The 19,545-nt window shown below is 42.4% G+C and overlaps 1 protein-coding gene across 1 annotated transcript in view; it reads right to left on the bottom strand.

The window, feature by feature from the left end:
• Positions 1-251: 251 nt before the first annotated feature.
• Positions 252-19,545, bottom strand: part of slco3a1a (solute carrier organic anion transporter family member 3A1a) — a 130,852-nt gene continuing 111,558 nt past the window's right edge. The window contains exons 8-10 of the mRNA XM_069910474.1: positions 7,383-7,558; positions 5,771-5,835; positions 252-2,320 (exon numbers count right to left, since the gene is read on the bottom strand). Coding sequence (XP_069766575.1) covers positions 1,935-2,320; positions 5,771-5,835; positions 7,383-7,558 — 627 coding nt within the window. The 3' untranslated portion in view covers positions 252-1,934. The remainder of the gene's footprint in view (positions 2,321-5,770; positions 5,836-7,382; positions 7,559-19,545) is intronic.

Raw genomic sequence — 19,545 nt, 5'->3', positions numbered from 1 at the left:
CCACAATGGATTGGGTATAAGAGTTGTGTTCTCACAGGGAGAAGAGTGGTCTCCACATTAGACAAACCAAATCTCTCCCTCTGCAGAGTTCTTGAAGATTAAATCGTCATGAAAAGAGATGAATAAAAATAGATTTTGATTCAAGACTTGGGAGAAACTCTTTGCATCAGCAGACAGGTCAATAACCAAATAATCTGATAATCGAAGGAAACAAATCAAAGTCAACTGGACAATACTTAGCAAGTTGTGATTTTAGAATATGGTGTCTGAAGGGTCAGCGGAAGCAGATTCACCGTATCTTTTAAAAGGGAATCAGAATATATCTAAAAAGTTACAAGAAAGATCAACAAATTGGAACTCTTTCACACACACACACACACACAGATGATTACAAAAACATAGCAAAGTACTGGAAATCCGCGGATCAGGCAGCACCCTGTGGATAGAGGAACAGTTAACATATCAGGCTGATGATCTTTCTCTTGAACATGAAAAGTCACTTTCCTGAAGTGTTAACCCCAATTGTTCTCAGCCCTTTCTGTTTGCAAAACCAATAATGATTTCTGAGTGGCATGACCCAAATAAAAGGGAACCGAATATTGTATAGGCTGTGAGCCGACGAGAGGCTCCACAATTTGCGACTTTTAAACTTAAAGACTGAAACATAACTTTTGGAGGATTAATTTGTTGTTGAGAAGGTAGAGTTGCAAAATGTGAGATACCAATTGCTTTAGAGCAGTGGTTCTCAACCTGTTTCTTTCTACTCATATCCCACCTTAAGTCATTCCTCTCCCATCGATGCTCTATGATTAGTAAGGTATTGCTTAAGGAGGGATGTGAGTGGGAAGGGAAGGTTGAGAATCACTGCTCTAGACCCAATTGTTAGTGAAATATTTTGCTTGAGAAAAATTGTCAGTGGCCTATTTCCTTTGGAGTTATGAAACCCTGCACATAACGAGTCAATTCGGTACATTTAAAACAGCAGATTTCAAACTGTTCTTTTCACCCACATACTACCTTAAGTAATCCCTTACTCATCACAGAGCACCTATGGCATAGGGATTACTTAAGGTAGTATGTGGGTGGAAAGAACAGGTTTGAAAACCACTGCTTTAGAGGGAACATGTAGTGTATCAAGGTGAAATTCTTTTATCGTCAAGGAATGAAATCAAATGTTTGTGATATCAAAGAGGCCAATTATTTCTCCTGTCTTCTGCCAAGTGCAGGGAGGTCCACAAATTTATTTACAAGAGGACAGAGAGTTCAAAGACTTTGTTAGAATCTCATTTCTTGGGTGCCCTATGTTCTTTATTCTGTAAAAGTTATTCCATTCAAATATACTACACGTGATGTCAGCCTTGGGCTGGGGATCTCCATCACTGGGGATGGAGATCTGGTGGTTCACCTTGGCTCCAATGGACTTCCACTTGCAGCCCGGCCATTCAACTGGGACTCTGTGCGCTGTCCCCATTCCTTTTCCTGGAGAGAAGACGCGCTGAGTTATCCCAGTCCGTAATTTGAAGGATCTCCATTAAGGTTGAACCATGGGTTCTACAGACTGACAGAAGGGCAACTGCCTGACCTCTGTTTGGCAAGGGCCCCAGAAGCATGATTGAAATGAAGTCTCGGTACAGTGTGGCCTCAGGACCAGACTCACACCTCATCACTCCATGGTACAGACAATCCCACCTCTCAAAGCAAAGGCATCTGAGCAAGACATTGGTTGTAATTGTGACCCCTGTCAAAAGATCACTGGGTAATACTGATTCCCTCACATTACAATGTTTTTCATAGTTAGTTCACAATCTTTTTTACGCCCTGCTCTTTGCTTGAAGTCAAAAACTGAAGAGTATCACATTTTTGTTGAAAAGTCTGGGCACCATTACATCTTGTTTTCTCCCTTCAAAAAAAATTGTACAAAATGAACCATCCTTTTATAGGACAGATTCCATATTTTCGCACCACTCGTGGTCCTCAAGATTGTAGATAAATTTGGCCTTTTGTGGCTGATGATGGCTGGAGTCCCTTCCCATAGTGTCCAGCGTTAGGGTCGATGCAAAGAGATCGCTGGCTGTCAGTGGTTGAAGGTTCCCTTCGTCATCTCTGATATACTTGCTGGCGTTCCTCCTCAAACAGTGCCAGGTCGTTGTGTACAGGATGAAGGCAAGGGTCTTCAGGGTGATGGCAATGCTGATGTAGAGGTAGCGATAAACCACGTTATCATACAGCATACACGCCCCCAGCTCCCCGCAGATTGTGGTCCAGAATAAGCATGTGGAGTCGATCCCAGCACCAAAGATGAGAGGGGGAGGAATGAAACCTGTCGAGAGGAAGCAAGGTGTCACATGAGAACAGGAAAAAACTGGTCTTGCATATAAATGGTTTGACACTCCACTGTAGCTAGACTTAGGCAGAGCTTCTACTCCGATCTTTCTGTCCAGAGTTTCCTCCACTATTTCTACAAGACCCAAGATTAACTGAGGAACAGCATCTTCTGATTAGGCAAGTTGATGCCCTATGGACTCATGTAGAATCCACCACAGTCAGGCTATCTGTTTGTGTCAGAACCAGATTAGTTGTAATTGTGACCCCTGTCAAAAGATCACTGGGTAATACTGAGTAACCCATTCCCTCACATTACAATGTTTTTCATAGTTAGTTCACAATCTTTTTTTACGCCCTGCTCTTTGCTTGCAGTCAAAAACTGAAGAGAATCACATTTTTGTTGAAAAGTCTGGGCACCATTACATCTTGTTTTCTCCCTTCAAAAAAAATTGTACAAAATGAACCATCCTTTTATAGGACAGATTCCATATTTTCACACCACTCGTGTTCTACTGTCCACCTGTATTACCTCCTCTGTTTTTTCCATCCTGTTCATTATTCTGATTGGCTGGGCATTTCCCATCTGTCTTTGTTTCCGCTCTTTCCAATTTCCTTCATTAATCTACCAATCAAATGGCTTTATCGACAGTTTATCACCATGGGTGGCAAGATTAAGAGAGGCAAAGATGGGATGGTCAGATTTTTTTTTCAGGGCAAGGGTATCTAGATCTAGAGAGCACAGGATTAAGATGAGGGGGTGAGGAATTTAAAGGCGATCTGATGGTTTGATTTTTCCACACAGTGTGTGGTGAATATTTGGAACAAACGGCCAGAGGAGGTTGTGGAGTCAGATACAACTGCAATGCTGAAAAAGGAATTTGGATAGATACATGGATACAGAAGGAACAGACAGACGTGAGCTTAATTTAGGCAAGTCGGTTGAGTGTAGGTAGGCAGCACATTTGGCACAATGGGGCTGTGTGGAGGAAAATCTGAACACAAAGGGTTAAGGGTTCACCCATAAGTTGCTTACAAGAACATACAAGAGTCAGTTGCATATTGCTTAAGTGGAGGCAGGGAACCTCAAGGTTGTGATTTATCTGCTTATCTGCAGACATGATAAGCTTTGGAATTCTATGAAACAATGTTGACCATGATAAACTATTGTCAGGTTGACCGCAACTGGAAGTCCACATCCAGGAATGCACTGCCATTTATTGTATATAAACAGTGTTAAAACTGGCTGTGAGCAGAGCAAGCTCAGGCTGGGTGCTGGGCATGCTCTCCAAGATATCTTGTTAATAAAACTCTTCCGAAGCAACCCCCTGGTGTCGGTAGTTGATTCTTTCTCCGCAACAGGCTGTAACACGCCAGTTCTGTGCTGTTGGATTTTATGACTCTACAATCTCTTTCCCACTCTTTCTGCAACGTAAAACTAGTTTGTATTCTATCTTTCCCAGTGGTGACAAAGTGTCTTTGACCTCTTTTCAGAAATGTTGGATGACTACCCAGAGTGTTTCAAGTATTTTCTGTTTTTATTTCTGAGGTTAGTCTCTGGGGATGAAAGTAGGGGGTGAATTTCTGGGTGATTTAAAAAAAAAATTTGCCAAGAGGCATTGATGTGATTTAAGGCACCGAGTACCCCACCTTATCTCTTTCTCAATTCTACCTGTTGTCGAGTTTTTACCAGTTGAACCATGAGGAGGCTGTTGAAGGATAGAAATGGAGTTGGTCTCTTGCAGACAACCCAACCCCCATCATTCCACTGTGTGGGGTGCTGTGGCACTTCAACGAAGCATTGGATTCTAGGGAATTTGTCCAAACATATTTAAGAATGCAACTAGATGGAATCTTCAATGAGGTCGAGCTAAGAGGTGTGAGATTGGTGACTGAATGCTGATAAAAGGGGAAGGCACTTCCAATTGATGAAAATAAAGCAACTGACGTCGAAGAGTTTAAGAGAGAAAAAATGACGCAGCTCGCGGAGTTGCTGCCACAGTTCCAGTGACTCAGTTTCGATCCCGAACTCTGGTGATATATGGTGATATGTGATCTCTCTGTGAGTGCTTCACTTTTCTCCCACACCCCCACTACTCTCATATATATTTTTAAACTTTAGGTTAACTTCAAAAATCTTTCTCCCAATTTGACCAAGGGATTTTTTTTTGCCCCTTGGCAATTCTATGCTGTAAAAACCAATTCTATTTCACGTTAACTACTATGCAATTTCCAGCCAAGATGCACGAAAAGCTAAAAACACAATGCTGGAGAAACTCAGCAGGTCGAGCAGTGTACTGCAAAGAACCAATGTTTCAGGCTTGAGCCCTTCATCAAGGTAGGCAGGCACCTGAACAAAATGTGGGAGGAGAGAGGCAGGGGGAGCAGCAGTTCCACAGGCAGGAGGTAATAAGGGAGGGAGGGGACAAGAGCAAACAGGGGGAGAAGGGATTGCTCTGTGAATGGAGAGGAAAGGGGTGGGGAGCTGGAGGAGAGAAGTCAGAGAGAAAGGGACAGGAGGGAGAACAGGGAGTGGGCTAGCAGAAACTGGAGAAGTCTAGGATAGTGCCATCTGGTTGGAGAGTGCCCAAACGGAATATTAAATGTTGCACTTCCAATTTACAGGTGGTCTTGGTTTGGCAGTGCATGAGACCAATTACAGACATGTCAGAGCAGAAGTGGGGCGCAATGGGAGATCCCTATCATTGATACAGACAAAGCGAAGCGATCTCCCAGACTGTGTCCAGTCTCTCTGATGAAGAGAAGGCCACAATGGGAGCACCAAATGACTCCTGCAGATTCACAAGTGAAGTATCGCTTCACTTAGAAGGGCTGTTTAGGGCCCCTGAATGGTGATGAGGGAGGAGATATGAGATGCAAGTTGTCACTCCCTGCGGTCATAGGGGAAGATGCCAAGGGAGGCAACTGGTGGGAAGGGATGAGTGGGTGAGGGAGTCATGGAGGGAGCGGTCGCTACAGAATGCGGGAAGGGGAGGATGTAGAAAATTGTGCGTGAAAAGCTTCTTGCACAATATCCTGTTCTTCACTGAGGTGAAGTCTCATCAACCTCCTCCCGTCAGGGAAGAGATACAGGAATATCGGAGCCAGCAACACCAGGCTGAGGAACAGCTTCTTCCCATGAGTAGAGAGAATACTGAACAACCAAAGGAACAGCTCACACTAACCATCCAAAACTCTCATATGCACAAAACAATATTTATTTATTTATGTTTAAAGATAAAATACTTGTGCTGCATATGTATTGTTTGTCTGAATGTGTGTTACATCTGATTGTGTGTCTGCATGTTTTGCAACGAGGACCGGTGCTCTCTGAATTATTTCAACTATTCTTAAAGTTTCTGAAGAATATCTTTTACAGCCTTGGTTCAACACTAGCTTTTGGGTTTTTTTTTCCTGATACAGTAGTGCAGAAATGCAGGGAATTTACCGAGTAACCGCAGGAGCAGGAACAGGACTCCCAGTGCATACGACTTGAGCTCTGGATTAACGGCCCTGAAAGGAAACAGGAAATACTGTGACTGACAGAATGGAAGTTAATTAACGTGCACCATCAACTTACCCTGCAATTGCAGAGAAACTGGTTATATCCATTCTGCCAATTGCAAACCACTTCATCGTAATGACTCAAAGCCAAAGGGAATAAAAATATTTTGAATGAATGTTTGTTGATTTCTAAATTGTTAATTTCCACCGATGATACTTTTTTTGTCACTGATTTTGTTTTACAAAATGGAAGATTTTGACATGAGCACGTGGGTTTTGTGTGTGCGTGTGCGTGTGTGTGAAGGAATCAGTGGGCCCTTTCAATCTGCCATGTAAAATAGGATTAACCAGACAATTTGCCTGGTTAGCGCCCCAGACACGCAGCAGTTAGAAAGGGTCTGAACTGGTCAACCCCATCGGAATCCAACCAGGTCCTTGACCTACCTCAGAGGTAGTCAGGGAACCCATTTAAACTTACCCAGGTCACTCCCACAGGGGATTTGAAAACAAAAATGGCCGATCCGCTTACTCCGGTGGCGTCAGCACTTGTGCGTGTGCGTCACCGGGCAGCCAGAATCCGAACATCCAGCGGCACTTCAGGTGAGTACGTGACGCGTCATTGCGGGGGTGGGATCCCCCTTAAATCGCCAGGTTGTCGATTTAATGGGTCGATCCTCCTGCAATTTAAAAGGTGCTTCCAGGACCTTTGCTCCAGTAATTGCACCTGTATCCCAGAAGGGTTACCCAGGTACTGCTGTTTAAAAGAGGCTACAGTGTGCATCTCTGTTTAAAGGAGCGTGTGCGTGGGTGTGTTAAAAGGAAGGACCAATAATAAATTCAAACTAAGAAAGCAATGACATGGTTCAACACCTTTGTACTACGACTATCAACACTTTCAACATCGCAACAAGACTTTTTCTGTGCAATTGTTACATCTTAGTGTTAGAATTGCTTTCATTGTCAAGAAGGTAATTGTTCTGAAGGAATGGAATACTTTTCAATTTCAGGGACTTAGCAACAACCTTGACCTCCACCTCGGGCACAGCATGAAATAGATGCTGAACAAAGAGCCTGCCAGCACCATGCATCAAGATCCCTGCTCTTCCATTACTCAGACTCAGACACTTTTGAATTAATGTTGAATTATTTTTCCACAAAGTTCTTTGGCCTCGACATTGTGAAGTGGCTTGAAGTGTAACAACATTTACAGCCGACAGTGTAATATCTTGAAGGTGAACAACTTGGGCACATTAACAAAGGGCCAATATGGCCTGTTTCCGTACTGTAAATTGTAAATTGTTATATGGTTGTTATATGTGTTGGTGTGTACCATGTGAGGTCTACTGCAGGGATGAACTATAGCGTTGAGGCTTTATGTATAAACCATTCCCATTACACGCAACAAACTGTTGACGATGGGCCAAGGTTGGAATTTGCTCATCTTTGAGGTTTAGCATTATGTCAAACATTAGTGATTTTCCCAAAAGACCAAGTAGAATGAATTATACTCACGATGAAAGCTTGTGTAACGTGGGGTGGAGAAGTGAGGGTCCTACCTGATGAGTATAATGATGGCTGGTGTCTGGGCCATGGCTCCAATGAGACTACAAATGCACATCACACACATGAAGGTCAGGAAGGCCTCTTGACATCCTGGGCTCGGGCACTTGCCAGGGATGACCGTGGCGTTCTTAATGAGGCCAGTGTTCAGACAAGCACAGGAAGTGAGATTCTGAAAAAAACGAATCACAGTTTTTGAAGACGGGAAGTACCACAGCAGCAAGGAATCATCACTAAGGCAACAGCCACCTCCTTATGATCCAGGACACATATGGCTGCTCACCCAAACCAGCAGGAATTAAGGCAATGTAAAAACTCACCAAATATGGGTTTCAACATGGTTATCATAAATTAATTCAGTTGCTTGTTTCTCATGTGGGTTAAGGAACTGTCTAATGTAGTTCCATCCATTTTTTTCTGTACATGTAGGTATATGAGATGACTTGTTATGTGTTTTCCTTAAAATTTTGCATGTAAGTTTATATGTGAAACTCAACAAAAATATTTAAAAGAAAAGAGAATGTAAAAACCAATATATAGCTCGATCTGCCTTCTCATGACAATTGTCTCCAACAATTTGATTGATTTAACCATTCTCTATGAAATTTATATCATACCTTTTGTCCCTTGAGGTTAAATCAGAGCATTTTCCAGTTAATGAAATATTTTTGCAAAGCAGTCACTTGTCTGGTAGAAAACATCAGATGGTGAATTTGACATTTCATTCAGGATGAAGTATTTCCTCTGCCTTTTTTTGGTGACCATGGAGTGAGTATTGATGGTCTCTGATTTATTCATTCTCATTTGTGGAAATTTGTACCGAATCAATATTTCATTTTAAAGATTAAAGGATAGGGTTTAAAGAGCACTTCAAAAGGAAGGAAGGACATTGAAGCCCAGAGCTCAGGGATCCGCTAGTTACAGACTAGGCTGCTGCTGGTGGGGTGGTTAAGACTGGACATGCAGGACACCAGAATCAAAAAAGCAATGCGTGAGAAGTGATTCTGATTGAAGTGAATTACAGAAGTCTGCAGATGCTGAGATTGTAGTAAAAATGCACAGAAAGGCTGGAGGAACTCGGCTGGTCTCGCAGCGTCCACAGGAGGTATTTCGGGCCTGATCCCTTCTGACTAGCACAGAGAAATGAACTGCAAGACAGGTTTCAAACTGTGTTGGAGGACTCAATCGGTCCCTTGGCACCAAAACTACAATTATTTTCTTTAAGCTTTCACAAAAGATCAAAGATGACACAATGGGAAACAGAGAGCTTGTTACTGAATGCAGAAACGAAAGAGTGTTGTCCTCAACCGATTCTTGGTGCCTGCTTCTGGACTCAGGGTTTTTGTCAAGCAGAATTCTAAAGTACAAGTCATCTGCCACTGGCCGAAGCAAGATGGCTTGAGTTTTATTCCTGGGAGATTGCCAAGGATTGCAAATGATACATTTGGGGGATAAACCAAATTCTGACGAGTAATTGACCTGTGAGACTTGAGACTCATCCAAAATTGGGTCTCATTTTCATGATTGTCTTGAGTATCCAGCAAATAAAAGACAGTACTTTGCGTTTACTTGAACGGATTAGCTGCTGATTAACTTTCAGGTAAGTCATCGGGAGAGACGTGTCATGGTGATTGGAGGAAGGGGTTATGCTAAAGTAGAGATAAGGATGAAAGGGGAATGCATGTCTTGGCATACCTTGGAAGAATTGTTGCCTGGGGAAAAGAAAGCACACTATTTTCAAGGACCATTCAAGGAGACTGGAAACTGTGGACTCAGTATATCAGGATGGAATTCCTTCTCTAAGCTGTGTCTCTTTCAAGGTGCTCTTTAGAAACCTACCTCTTCAAGTCAACTGTAGTGATGTTATCCTGATGACAAATTGTGTTTGATGATACCTCTGTGAAAGGTTTTGGGAGAATTTATTGAAAATGTGCTTTATAAATGGTTGTTGTTCATGATGCTGGAATCTTGCAAAATTGGCCCTGTTTGGTCTTCATTTTCAATTAGAAAGGAGGTGAAAGGAGGTCTCATTTCGACCCTACATTTTGTGGGTCACTTATAGAGTAAAACTCTGGTTTTCAGCACCTATGGGGATTGATAGATGCTAGATAAATGAGTTTTCCAGTTCCTAGAGACTTATTCTTACAACGCCTGACTAATACACCTACTTTAAGAATAAACATTTTAAAATATAAAAATACTATATTTGTACTTACACTGAGCAAACTTCACTTGCACGAATATATAAACATTAAAGCATTTTACTTTATTTTCAGTCACATTCTTTGAAAATATTTAACCGTCGCTGTATCTGCAGGTTCCTCCCCCTCTATGGAGCTGCCTGAATGATGAATAACAACATTATAGATAACTAGCCCATCCCCTCTTCGTTTACAGATAAAACCTTATTAATATACTTAATAATATACTAATAAAGATAAAGAAACTTACTAACCACGGATAAGGAGACACTTTAAGAGAGTCACCCCAATAGATGTAATTTTTAATTTACAACCTTTTTATAACGGTTCAGTATTCAACATTTACAACATGTTGTTGGGAATAAGTGGCTCCTTTAAATAAAATTTAAAAAGCCTGGGAACAGGACCTACAGCTTTTAATCTCTGAAGAAACTTGGAATGCAATTTTTAAATTGGTTAATACTTCATCTTTATGTGCCTGCCACTCCCTCCTACAACTTAAAGTAGTCCATAGGGCTTACATGACCAAAGTTAAACTATCTTGCTTTTATGTGGATGTATCTCCCTGTTTTGAACACATAAGTGTCTTAGGAAATACTGGAATGGTATTTCAAACTTTTTACAGTTAATTGGTATTGTTGGAGAGAGTGACATAACTCTAACAGCATCTGACTTGCATGCATTAGCCTTTATTTCTCTTATGGCCAAGCGGGAAGTGTTGCTCAAACAGAGGGATGTTACCCCACCTATTTGTGCTCAATATCTATGCGATGCCATGTCATGTTTAAATTTGGAGATTAGATGCTCAATTTCCAATTTGAATTTAAATTTTCAAACACTGTGGGGGGGGGGGGGGCTTTTTGAATTACTTTCAATATCTTTGATTTGGTATTAATGCTGAGGTGTTAACTAATAAGGTAATTCTGATTTTATTTTCTCTCTGCCAAACATCTTCATTTTGGTAGTGGGCTTAGATTTTCTTTTTAAAATAAAATAATAAAATATTGCCTTAATATAATTTGTTTAATTGAGAATGTGGATGAAATGATCGAAGTGTGTAATGTATTATTTTTTTGACTTTTAATATGTATCTTTATGTTCTCTATATTTTTCGAAGTGGAACTTGAAAAAGAAATAAAGAGAGCCAGCCCAAAGTGAACAACGTCAACCAGCTCTTCATCCTGGGTGCCACCATTTTACCCAAGTACAACTGTATTAAGAGCAAAGCACGGCCCACTAGCTGAATATTTTCTCCCATCTTCACCAAAGGTTTATGTGTTACTTCAGAGAAATTTTTTTTACAATTTAAATCTTACAATGTATTTATCTATTTATTTATTTTCCTCCTTTTTTTTTTCCTGGTTGCTTGAGGTTGCCGGTTGCCGGTTGCTTAAATTCTGGATAATGGGTTTTATTGTATGTGACTCAAATGCAAAGTTGTGAAGTGATATTAGTTTCAACTTGTCACCAAGCAAGGGCCTTACTTTAGTGCTATAAATGTCTACAATTCTCTGTATTATAATAAACACCTCACAGAAACAGAAACTCTTCTGCATTGGGTAAGTGTTTGCTGTCATGGTCCCCTGCCAGTTGACACCCAGAGCACAATGCAGTTCCTTCAGGTATGGGGAGGTTTCTCTTATGACTTAACCTTCCTGGACTATTGAGGGTTATTCTGAGCATAGCAGAGCCTCTAGCTGCGTGATAAAAAGCACAAAGCTGGCAAAGTGCACTCACAAAGCATTGCCAGTGGTCGGAGTCGAAATTACCAATGTTCCTGAACTCTAAAATTCAGAGATAATTGAAGTATGAAAACTAAATATTGAGGAAGAATAAATGTAATTTTCAAAAATGGAGGCTGATGGAATATTAAACAATTATTAAATATTAAACAAGTCCAAATTAATAAAGAACACAGAACACGACAGCACAGTACAGGCCCTTCGGTCCTTTATGTTGTGCTGACTAGGAAAGCAACACCTCTTTCTCATTCCAACCATCCCCATTAAAATCGATGGAGCCAAGAGCTGATTCCCCTGTGTAAGTGCTGAGGAACTTCAACAAGGCCAAACTCTTTGGAGATTTGGAAGAGCAGTGCAATATATTTTTCTGACGCATTACTGATACTTTGCAAAGAGCAGGATTTAAAGTTAGAATAGCAAACGACAGCGATTCCTGCGCAGCATGGCACATTCGTGTTGTTGACCGAACAAGAGCATTACTCTGATCAACGCAACAAAGGGGAGCTATTCAGCTGAATGTTCTCCATGCTATCCTTTAAAACAGCCCACTGTGAATCTGTCACTGGCTGAGACATGGAAATAATAGCTTTCAATAGTGAATAGCCAGTAATTATATAAGCTACCACTGTTTTTCATCACATATAACCATATAACCATATAACCATTTACGGAGCGGAAACAGGCCATGTTGGCCTTTCGAGTCCGCACCAGTTCACTGATTTTGTGCGCCCTCTTCAGGCATTGGTCCCGGTATCTCTTAGCCTAAATAATTATAGAGCAGATCTCCAATTAAACTTTTTTTTATAAACACCGAGCAAAATCATTGTTAATGTTTTGTCTTTGTATATGGTAGTGTAATAGTTACAGTAAAACCCCCGGTTATCTGGCACCTATGGGGATTGGTAGATGCCGGATAAGTGAATTTGCCGGTTGCTTGAGATTGTGTGCTGCGTGGATTGGCGAATTGACTGCTATTTATTTTCCATGAGTTTTTTTTTTGCCAGTTGCTTGAGTTCTGGATAACGGGGATTTTACTGCATATTACTGCACTAGTAATTCAGAGTTCTTAAAAAAACATGATCCCGAAGCTGGAGATCAAATGTTGGAAATACTCTGCAGAACAGACAGCTCCTGAGGAGAGAGAAACAGAGATAATGCTTCAGGTTGAAGAAGGGTCTCAGCAGCCTGAGAATCTCCTGTAGTTTCTGTCTTTGCCTTTGATTTCTGGCATCTGCAGTTTTCTTTTTGACTTTAATGAGTTGAAACCACATCAGCCAAAGATTCAGTTCAATAAAAGCCTAAAATTTCATTTGAGGTACAATGAAGCCAGTCAAGTTTATTGTCATCCGAGTACCTAAGTACAACCTGGTGAAACAGCGTTCTCCGGTCCTTGGTGCAAAAACATGCAGACCTATAACCAGATATAACACACATATAGACAAATAATGCATATGCAGGACAAGTATTATAATTTAAAATTAAATAAATATTATTTTGTACAAATGAGAGTCTCGAATGATCAGTGCGAGCAGTTCCTTTGGTTGTTCAGCACTGCCTGTGGGAAGAAGCTGTTCCTCAGCCTGGCTCTGATACTCCTGTATCTCTTCCCCAATGGGAGCAGCTGAAAGAGTCATCAATGCTTTTATGCACCCTCTTCAGGCAATGATCCCAGTAGATCAAGTTGATTGGCGGGGGGTGGGGGGTGGGGAGGGAGATTCTAGTGATCCTCTCTGCCACTCTTATGGTCCTGTGGGATTGACTTTGAATACAGAAATCGTACCACACATATGGAGTCATAGAGTCAGAGAGCTTCTCCCCACGGGCAGTGAGAATGCTGAACGTCCAAAGGAACCAACTATCCAAGACTCTCATATTTATGAAATAATATTTATGTATTTGCTTATTTGTTTGTATGTATGAAACACTTGTCCTCCATGTGTATTGTTTGTCTGTATGTGTGCTATGTCTGGTTGTGTGTCTGTGTGTTTTGCACCAAGGACCAGAGAACGCTGTCAGGTTGTATTTGTACAATCGGGTGATAATAAATTTGACTTGTCTTTGAATATTGAGTTGCCAGAAATCAAAAGGGATTCATTCTCCATTCCCAACTCTAGGCCTCTGTTCCCCTCTCTGCACCTGGATTCTTGATTTTCTCATTGGAAGACCACAGTCAGTACAAATTGGAAACCACGTCTCCTCCTCACTGATCATCAACACCCCAAGGATGCGTGCTTAGCCCACTGCTCTACTCATTATACACCCTCAGTACTGTGTAGCCAGGCACAATTCCAATGCAATCTACAAGTGTGTCGAACGACAGCAACCTTGTGCTCAATGTCAACAAAACCAAGGAGATGATTGTGGACTTCAGGAGGAAGTCAGGGGAGCACGACCAAGTCCTCATCAAGGGCTCAGTAGTGGAGAGGGTCAAGACTTCAAATTCTTGGGTGTCAACATCTCTGAGGATCTGTCCTGAAGCCACCAAGTTGATGCAATCACAAAGAAGCTGCTATACTTTGTGAGGTGTCTGAGGAGATTTGGTATGTCACTGAAGGCTCTCTTAAACTTCTACAGGTGGACCGTGGAGAGCATTCTGGCTGGTTGCATCACTGTCTGGTAAAGAGGCGCCAACTCTCAGGACAAGAATAAACTCCAGAGGGTTGTTAACTCGGCCTGCGACACCACAGGCAAAAGACCTCACTCCATCGAGGACATCTACACGAGGCGGTATCTTAAAAAAGCAGTCTCTATCTTCAAAGACCCACCACCCAGGCCATGCCCTCTTCACTCTGCTACCATCAGGGAAAAGGTATAGGAGCCTAATGACGAGCACTCAGAGGCACAAGGACAGCTTCTTCCCCGCTGCCATCAGATTCCCGAATAATCAATGAACCAATGACACTGCCATACTTTTCATGCAGTATTATTATATGTTTTTATATAATAATGTTTTAAGATAATATGAATGTTTGGACCAGGACGCTGCTGCAAAGCACCAAATTTCATGACTTGTTCTTGACAATATACCCTGATTCTGATTCTCTCCTCACATGGTAAACCTAAATCCCAGGAACCAGTTCACTCTTGAAATGGAATATCTCATTGTTGGTGGGAGTTCACTTTAGGGGAAATCAACTGTTACTGCTCATCCAATTGGGAATGTCCAGAATGACTGCCCTCTTACTTACAACACAGTAATTTAGGAATACTTAATTGGTGATAAAAGGTCTTGCTTGGCATGTCATGAATTGTTTGGAAGGGGCCTACAGATATCCATGTCTTAAATATTTATTAACTACAGTAAAACCCCTGGTATCCAGAATTTAAGTAACTGGCAAAGAAAATGGAGGAAAATAAATAAAATAAAATAAATGACAATAAAATAACAGGTAAAATACACAAGATTGTAAAAGTAAATGTTCTCTGAAGTAGCACATAAACCTTTGGTGAAGATGGGAGCAAATATTCAGCCAGCGGAGGGAGGGCCTTGGTCGGGCTTTGCTCGTAGCAGCTGTTTGAATAAAGTTGTGTGAAACAGCGATGGGGTCGCCCAGGATGAAGAGCTGGTTGATGCCTCTCACCGTTGGGGTGACTCTCTTAAAGAGACTCCCTATCCCTGCTTAGTAAGAATCACCCAAATAAAAGGCTTTATCTGTAAACAGGAGATTGGGGGGGGGGGGGTAATTATGCCACATTGACCACTGCCAGTGGGCTGATATCGCCTCAAACCGTTCATCTTGGCGCCTCACAGTTCGGCGGGCAGCAACCTCCTTTGAAGAAGACCGCAGAGCCCACCTCACTGACAAAAGGCAAAGGAGGAAAAACCCAACACCCAACCCCAACCCACCAATTTTCCCCTGCAGCCGCTGCAACCGTGTCTGCCTGTCCCGCATCGGACTTGTCAGCCACAAACGAGCCTGCAGCTGACGTGGACTTTTACCCCCTCCATAAATCTTCGTCCCCGAAGCCAAGCCAAAGATATTGTTTGTCTTTCGAGCGGCTCCATGGAGGGGGAGGAACGGTTAAACGTTTTCAAAGAATGTGACTGAAAATAAAGTAAAATGCTTTAAGGTTTCTATATTTGTGAGTTTGTTTAGTGTAAGTACGTATAGTGTAGTAATTTTGTCTTTTAAACTATTTATTCTTGATGCAGGTGTATTAATTAGGTGTTGTCCGAGTAAGTCTCAAGCAACCGGAAAGTACACTTATCCAGCATCTACCAATCTCCATAGGTGACGAATTCTAGGCATTTTACTTCATTTCAATTTTTTTATGGCTGATTGTACCTTGCAATGAAGTGCTTCAGAAAGAGTTTACTGTATTAAAGGCACTAAGTGTTGCAATTGTTGTGGTAAACCTTCTCATATTGAGTAACAGGTAGAATGATGGTTAATAACCTGTTAGTGTAATTTCGGGATGAACATTTTTGTCTGCCACAAGCTGATATTAGCCTTAAACTCTTCATTGACCTTGGTTAATGAGTGGGTTTGCATGCTACAGAATACTAATCTGAGGGAAGGCAACAAAATAAAAACGAAATTAAGTATTGCACTTCACAATAAAAACAAAGGGAATTTTTTTTTAACCAAATTTCACAGAGCTGCAATTTAATATAAAATGCCTCATTAATTTTCTGAATACTTGTGAATGTTATTTTATAACAGCGAATAAATTTCAGAACTGTGAGACAATATGACAGCAAGAAGTGCCCCAGATTCCGAAGTACAGTAAAACCTCTTGTTTTCCGGGATTCGGGAAAACAGCAACCTCAAGCAACTGGCAAAAAAAGTTAAGGAACATAAATAAATAAAAATTAAAATAGATAAGAATAAATAAAAATGTAAATAAAAGCTTAAATTGTAAAAGTAAATGTTCTCTGAGGAAATACACAGACCGTTGGTGAAGATGGGGGTAAATATTCAGTCAGCTTAGTATTCTGTAGCATGCAAACCCACTCATTAACCAAGGTCGAGCTTTGCTTGTACCAGCTGTTTGAATAAAGTTGTGTGAAACAGCAATGGCGTTGCCCAGGATGAAGAGATGGTTGATGCTGTTCACCGTTGGGGTGACTCTCTTAAAGTGTCCCCTTATCTCTGTTTAGTAAGAGTCACCCCAGTCAGAGGCTTTATCTGTAAACTTGGGGGAGGGATCTATAATGTACTGTTCATCCTTCAGGCGGCTCCGTAGAGGGGGAGGAACCTGCAGATGCAGCGACGGTTAAATGTTTTCAAAGAATGTGACTGAAAATAAAGTAAAATACTTTAAGGTTTATATATGAAGTGAAGTTTGTTCCGTGTACATACAGCGTAAGTATTTTTGTTTTTTCAACTGTTTATTCTTTTTTTCTTTCTTTGGCTTGGCTTCGCGGACGAAGATTTATGGAGGGGTAAAGTCCACGTCAGCTGCAGGCTCGTTTGTGGCTGACAAGTCCGATGCGGGACAGGCAGACACGGTTGCAGTGGTTGCAAGGGAAAATTGGTTGGTTGGGGTTGGGTGTTGGGTTTTTCCTCCTTTGTCTTTTGACAGTGAGGTGGGCCCTGCAGGTCTTCTTCAAAGGAGGTTGCTGCCCGCCGAACTGTGAGGCGCCAAGATGCATGGTTTGAGGCGAGATCAGCCCACTGGCGGTGGTCAATGTGGCAGGCACCAAGAGATTTCTTTAGGCAGTCCTTGTACCTCTTCATTGGTGCACCTCTGTCTCGGTGGCCAGTGGAGAGCTCGCCATATAACACGATCTTGGGAAGGCGATGGTCCTCCATTCTGGAGACGTGACCTACCCTGCGCAATTTGATCTTCAGCAGCGTGGATTCGATGCTGTCGGCCTCTGTTATCTCGAGTACTTCGATGTTGGAGATGAAGTCACTCCAATGAATGTTGAGGATGGAGCGGAGACAACGCTGGTGGAAGCGTTCTAGGATCCGTAGGTGATGCCGGTAAAGGACCCATGATTCGGAGCCGAACAGGAGTGTGGGTATGACAACGGCTCTGTATACGCTAATCTTTCTGAGGTTTTTCAGTTGGTTGTTTTTCCAGACTCTTTTGTGTAGTCTTCCAAAGGCGCTATTTGCCTTGGCGAGTCTGTTGTCTATCTCGTTGTCGATCCTTGCATCCGATGAAATGGTGCAGCCGAGATAGGTAAACTGGTTGACCGTTTTGAGTTTTGTGTGCTTGATGGAGATGTGGGGGTGCTGGTAGTCATGGTGGGGAGGTGGCTGATGGAGGACCTGACTTCCAGGCCAAACATTTTTGCAGTTTCCACAAAACAGGACGTCAATTTACTCTCACTAGTTCTTGTCTCATCCCATCATGATCCACATATCTGAACCCTTGCCCATTACATCAACATGTCAGCCATGTTCTTACCCTCAATGGCGTGTGGCACAGGTAGCAATCCTGAATTACCACCCATGAGGTCCTTTTTCTCAGTTTCCTTCCTAACTCCTAATATTCCCTCTTTAGGACCTCATCACTACCCTTATCAACATGGACCTCAACATCTGGCTGCTTCCCCCTCTCACTTGAGAATACTGTGGACTCAATCAGAGACATCCCCGACCCTAGCACCTGGAGGCAACATACCATCTGACAGTCTGGATCTTGTTCACAGAGCCTCCTATGTATTCAGAACCCCAATTATGATAGCTCTCTTCTTCTTCCCCCTTTCCTTCTCAGCCAGAGAGCCAAACTCTGTTCCAGAGACCTGTCCACTACTACTTATATCTCTGGGATATAGTCTCCCCCAATAGTATACTTATTGTTGAGGGGCACAGCCACAGGGTTGCTCTGCACTGACTGCCTGTTCCCCTTCCCTCTCCAAACAGTCACCCAGACTCCTGAATTATCTTCTCAATTGCAAACTTATGTTGCCTTTGCCTTGCACTAACTGATCTCTCTCTGTAACTCTGCACTTATGTGGGCATGTGTTGAACTCTACTCATGGCAGGTTGGCTCCCGCTGCCTGAGGAGGTGGAGGAGGAAGGTCCTTTTGCAACATTGATGTGCACCTGAATCACCAAGTGGGTTATAGACCTGGTGTCATCAAAGGGAGTGAGTGCAGACAGTTTGGCATGGGCCTGGTGTTCCGAAGGGCCTGATGTTCTGAAGGGCCTGGTGTTCCGAAGGGCCTGGTGTTCCGAAGGGCCTGGTGTTCCGAAGGACCTGGTGTTCCGAAGGGCCTGGTGTTCCGAAGGGCCTGGTGTTCCGAAGGGCCTGGTGTTCCGAAGGGCCTGGTGTTCCGAAGGGCCTGGTGTTCCGAAGGGCCTGGTGTTCCGAAGGGCCTGGTGTTCAGCATGGCTCTACGACTGCCTTCTATGATTAGTGCCATGGGATATTTTTAAGTTTACCCAAGATGGAAGATGTAGTCTTGGTTTCAAAGTTCAGAATTACTTTCAGAGTGTAACCCTGAGATTCCTTTTCCTGCAGGCGAGGCAGAATTTCCACCTATTGGTGGTGCAAAAGCAAAACTCTACTCAACATACACATATAAACAAATAAAGAAATATAAACTAACTGACTGTGTAATAGAGAGCAAAGAAAACAATAAAGTGCAAAAGAGTCCTTAAATGAGTCCCTGATTGAGTTTGTTGTCGAGGAGTCTGATGGCGGAGGGGTAGCAGCTGTTCCTGAACCTGGTGGTGCGAGACTTGTGGCACCGATACCTCTTTCCTGAGGGCAGCAGCGAGAACAGAGTGTGTACTGGTTGGTGAGGGTCTTTGATGATTGCTGCTGCTCTCCGATATTCCCTGTAGATGTTCTTGATAGTGGAGAGGGTTTTGCTTGTGATTCCCTGGGCTGTGTCCACTACCTTTTGCAGGGCTTTACACTCGGGGATAAAACACGAAGGTCTGAAGACATCGTGGTTGAAGTGAAAACACAATGCTGGAGAAACTCAGTAGGTCAAACAGTGTAATTTATATAGCAAAGATAAAGGTCCGTTACCAACGTTTCAGGCTTGAGCCCTTCAAGCATTTTTACACCCAGGGATGTTGGTGTCCCCATACCATACCGTGATGCAGCCCGTCAGCACACTTTCCATCACACATCTGTAGAAATTCACCAAGATTTCTGATGTCATAACTCTACATCTTAAAGATAACAACCGTATATTTCAACAGTTGTGAAATCCGAAAAATTTTCTCAAGGGGTGGGGTTTCACTTATACGCCGATATACTTTTGAGACCTTAAATTCACCGATAAAAACAAGATTGAGGTCGATTTG

Source organism: Narcine bancroftii, chromosome 14 (genome assembly GCF_036971445.1).
Source record: "Narcine bancroftii isolate sNarBan1 chromosome 14, sNarBan1.hap1, whole genome shotgun sequence".
NCBI classification, from domain to species: domain Eukaryota; kingdom Metazoa; phylum Chordata; class Chondrichthyes; order Torpediniformes; family Narcinidae; genus Narcine; species Narcine bancroftii.
The sequence above is the reverse complement of the archived record's forward strand: the minus strand, read 5'-3'. Positions and strand labels throughout refer to the sequence as shown.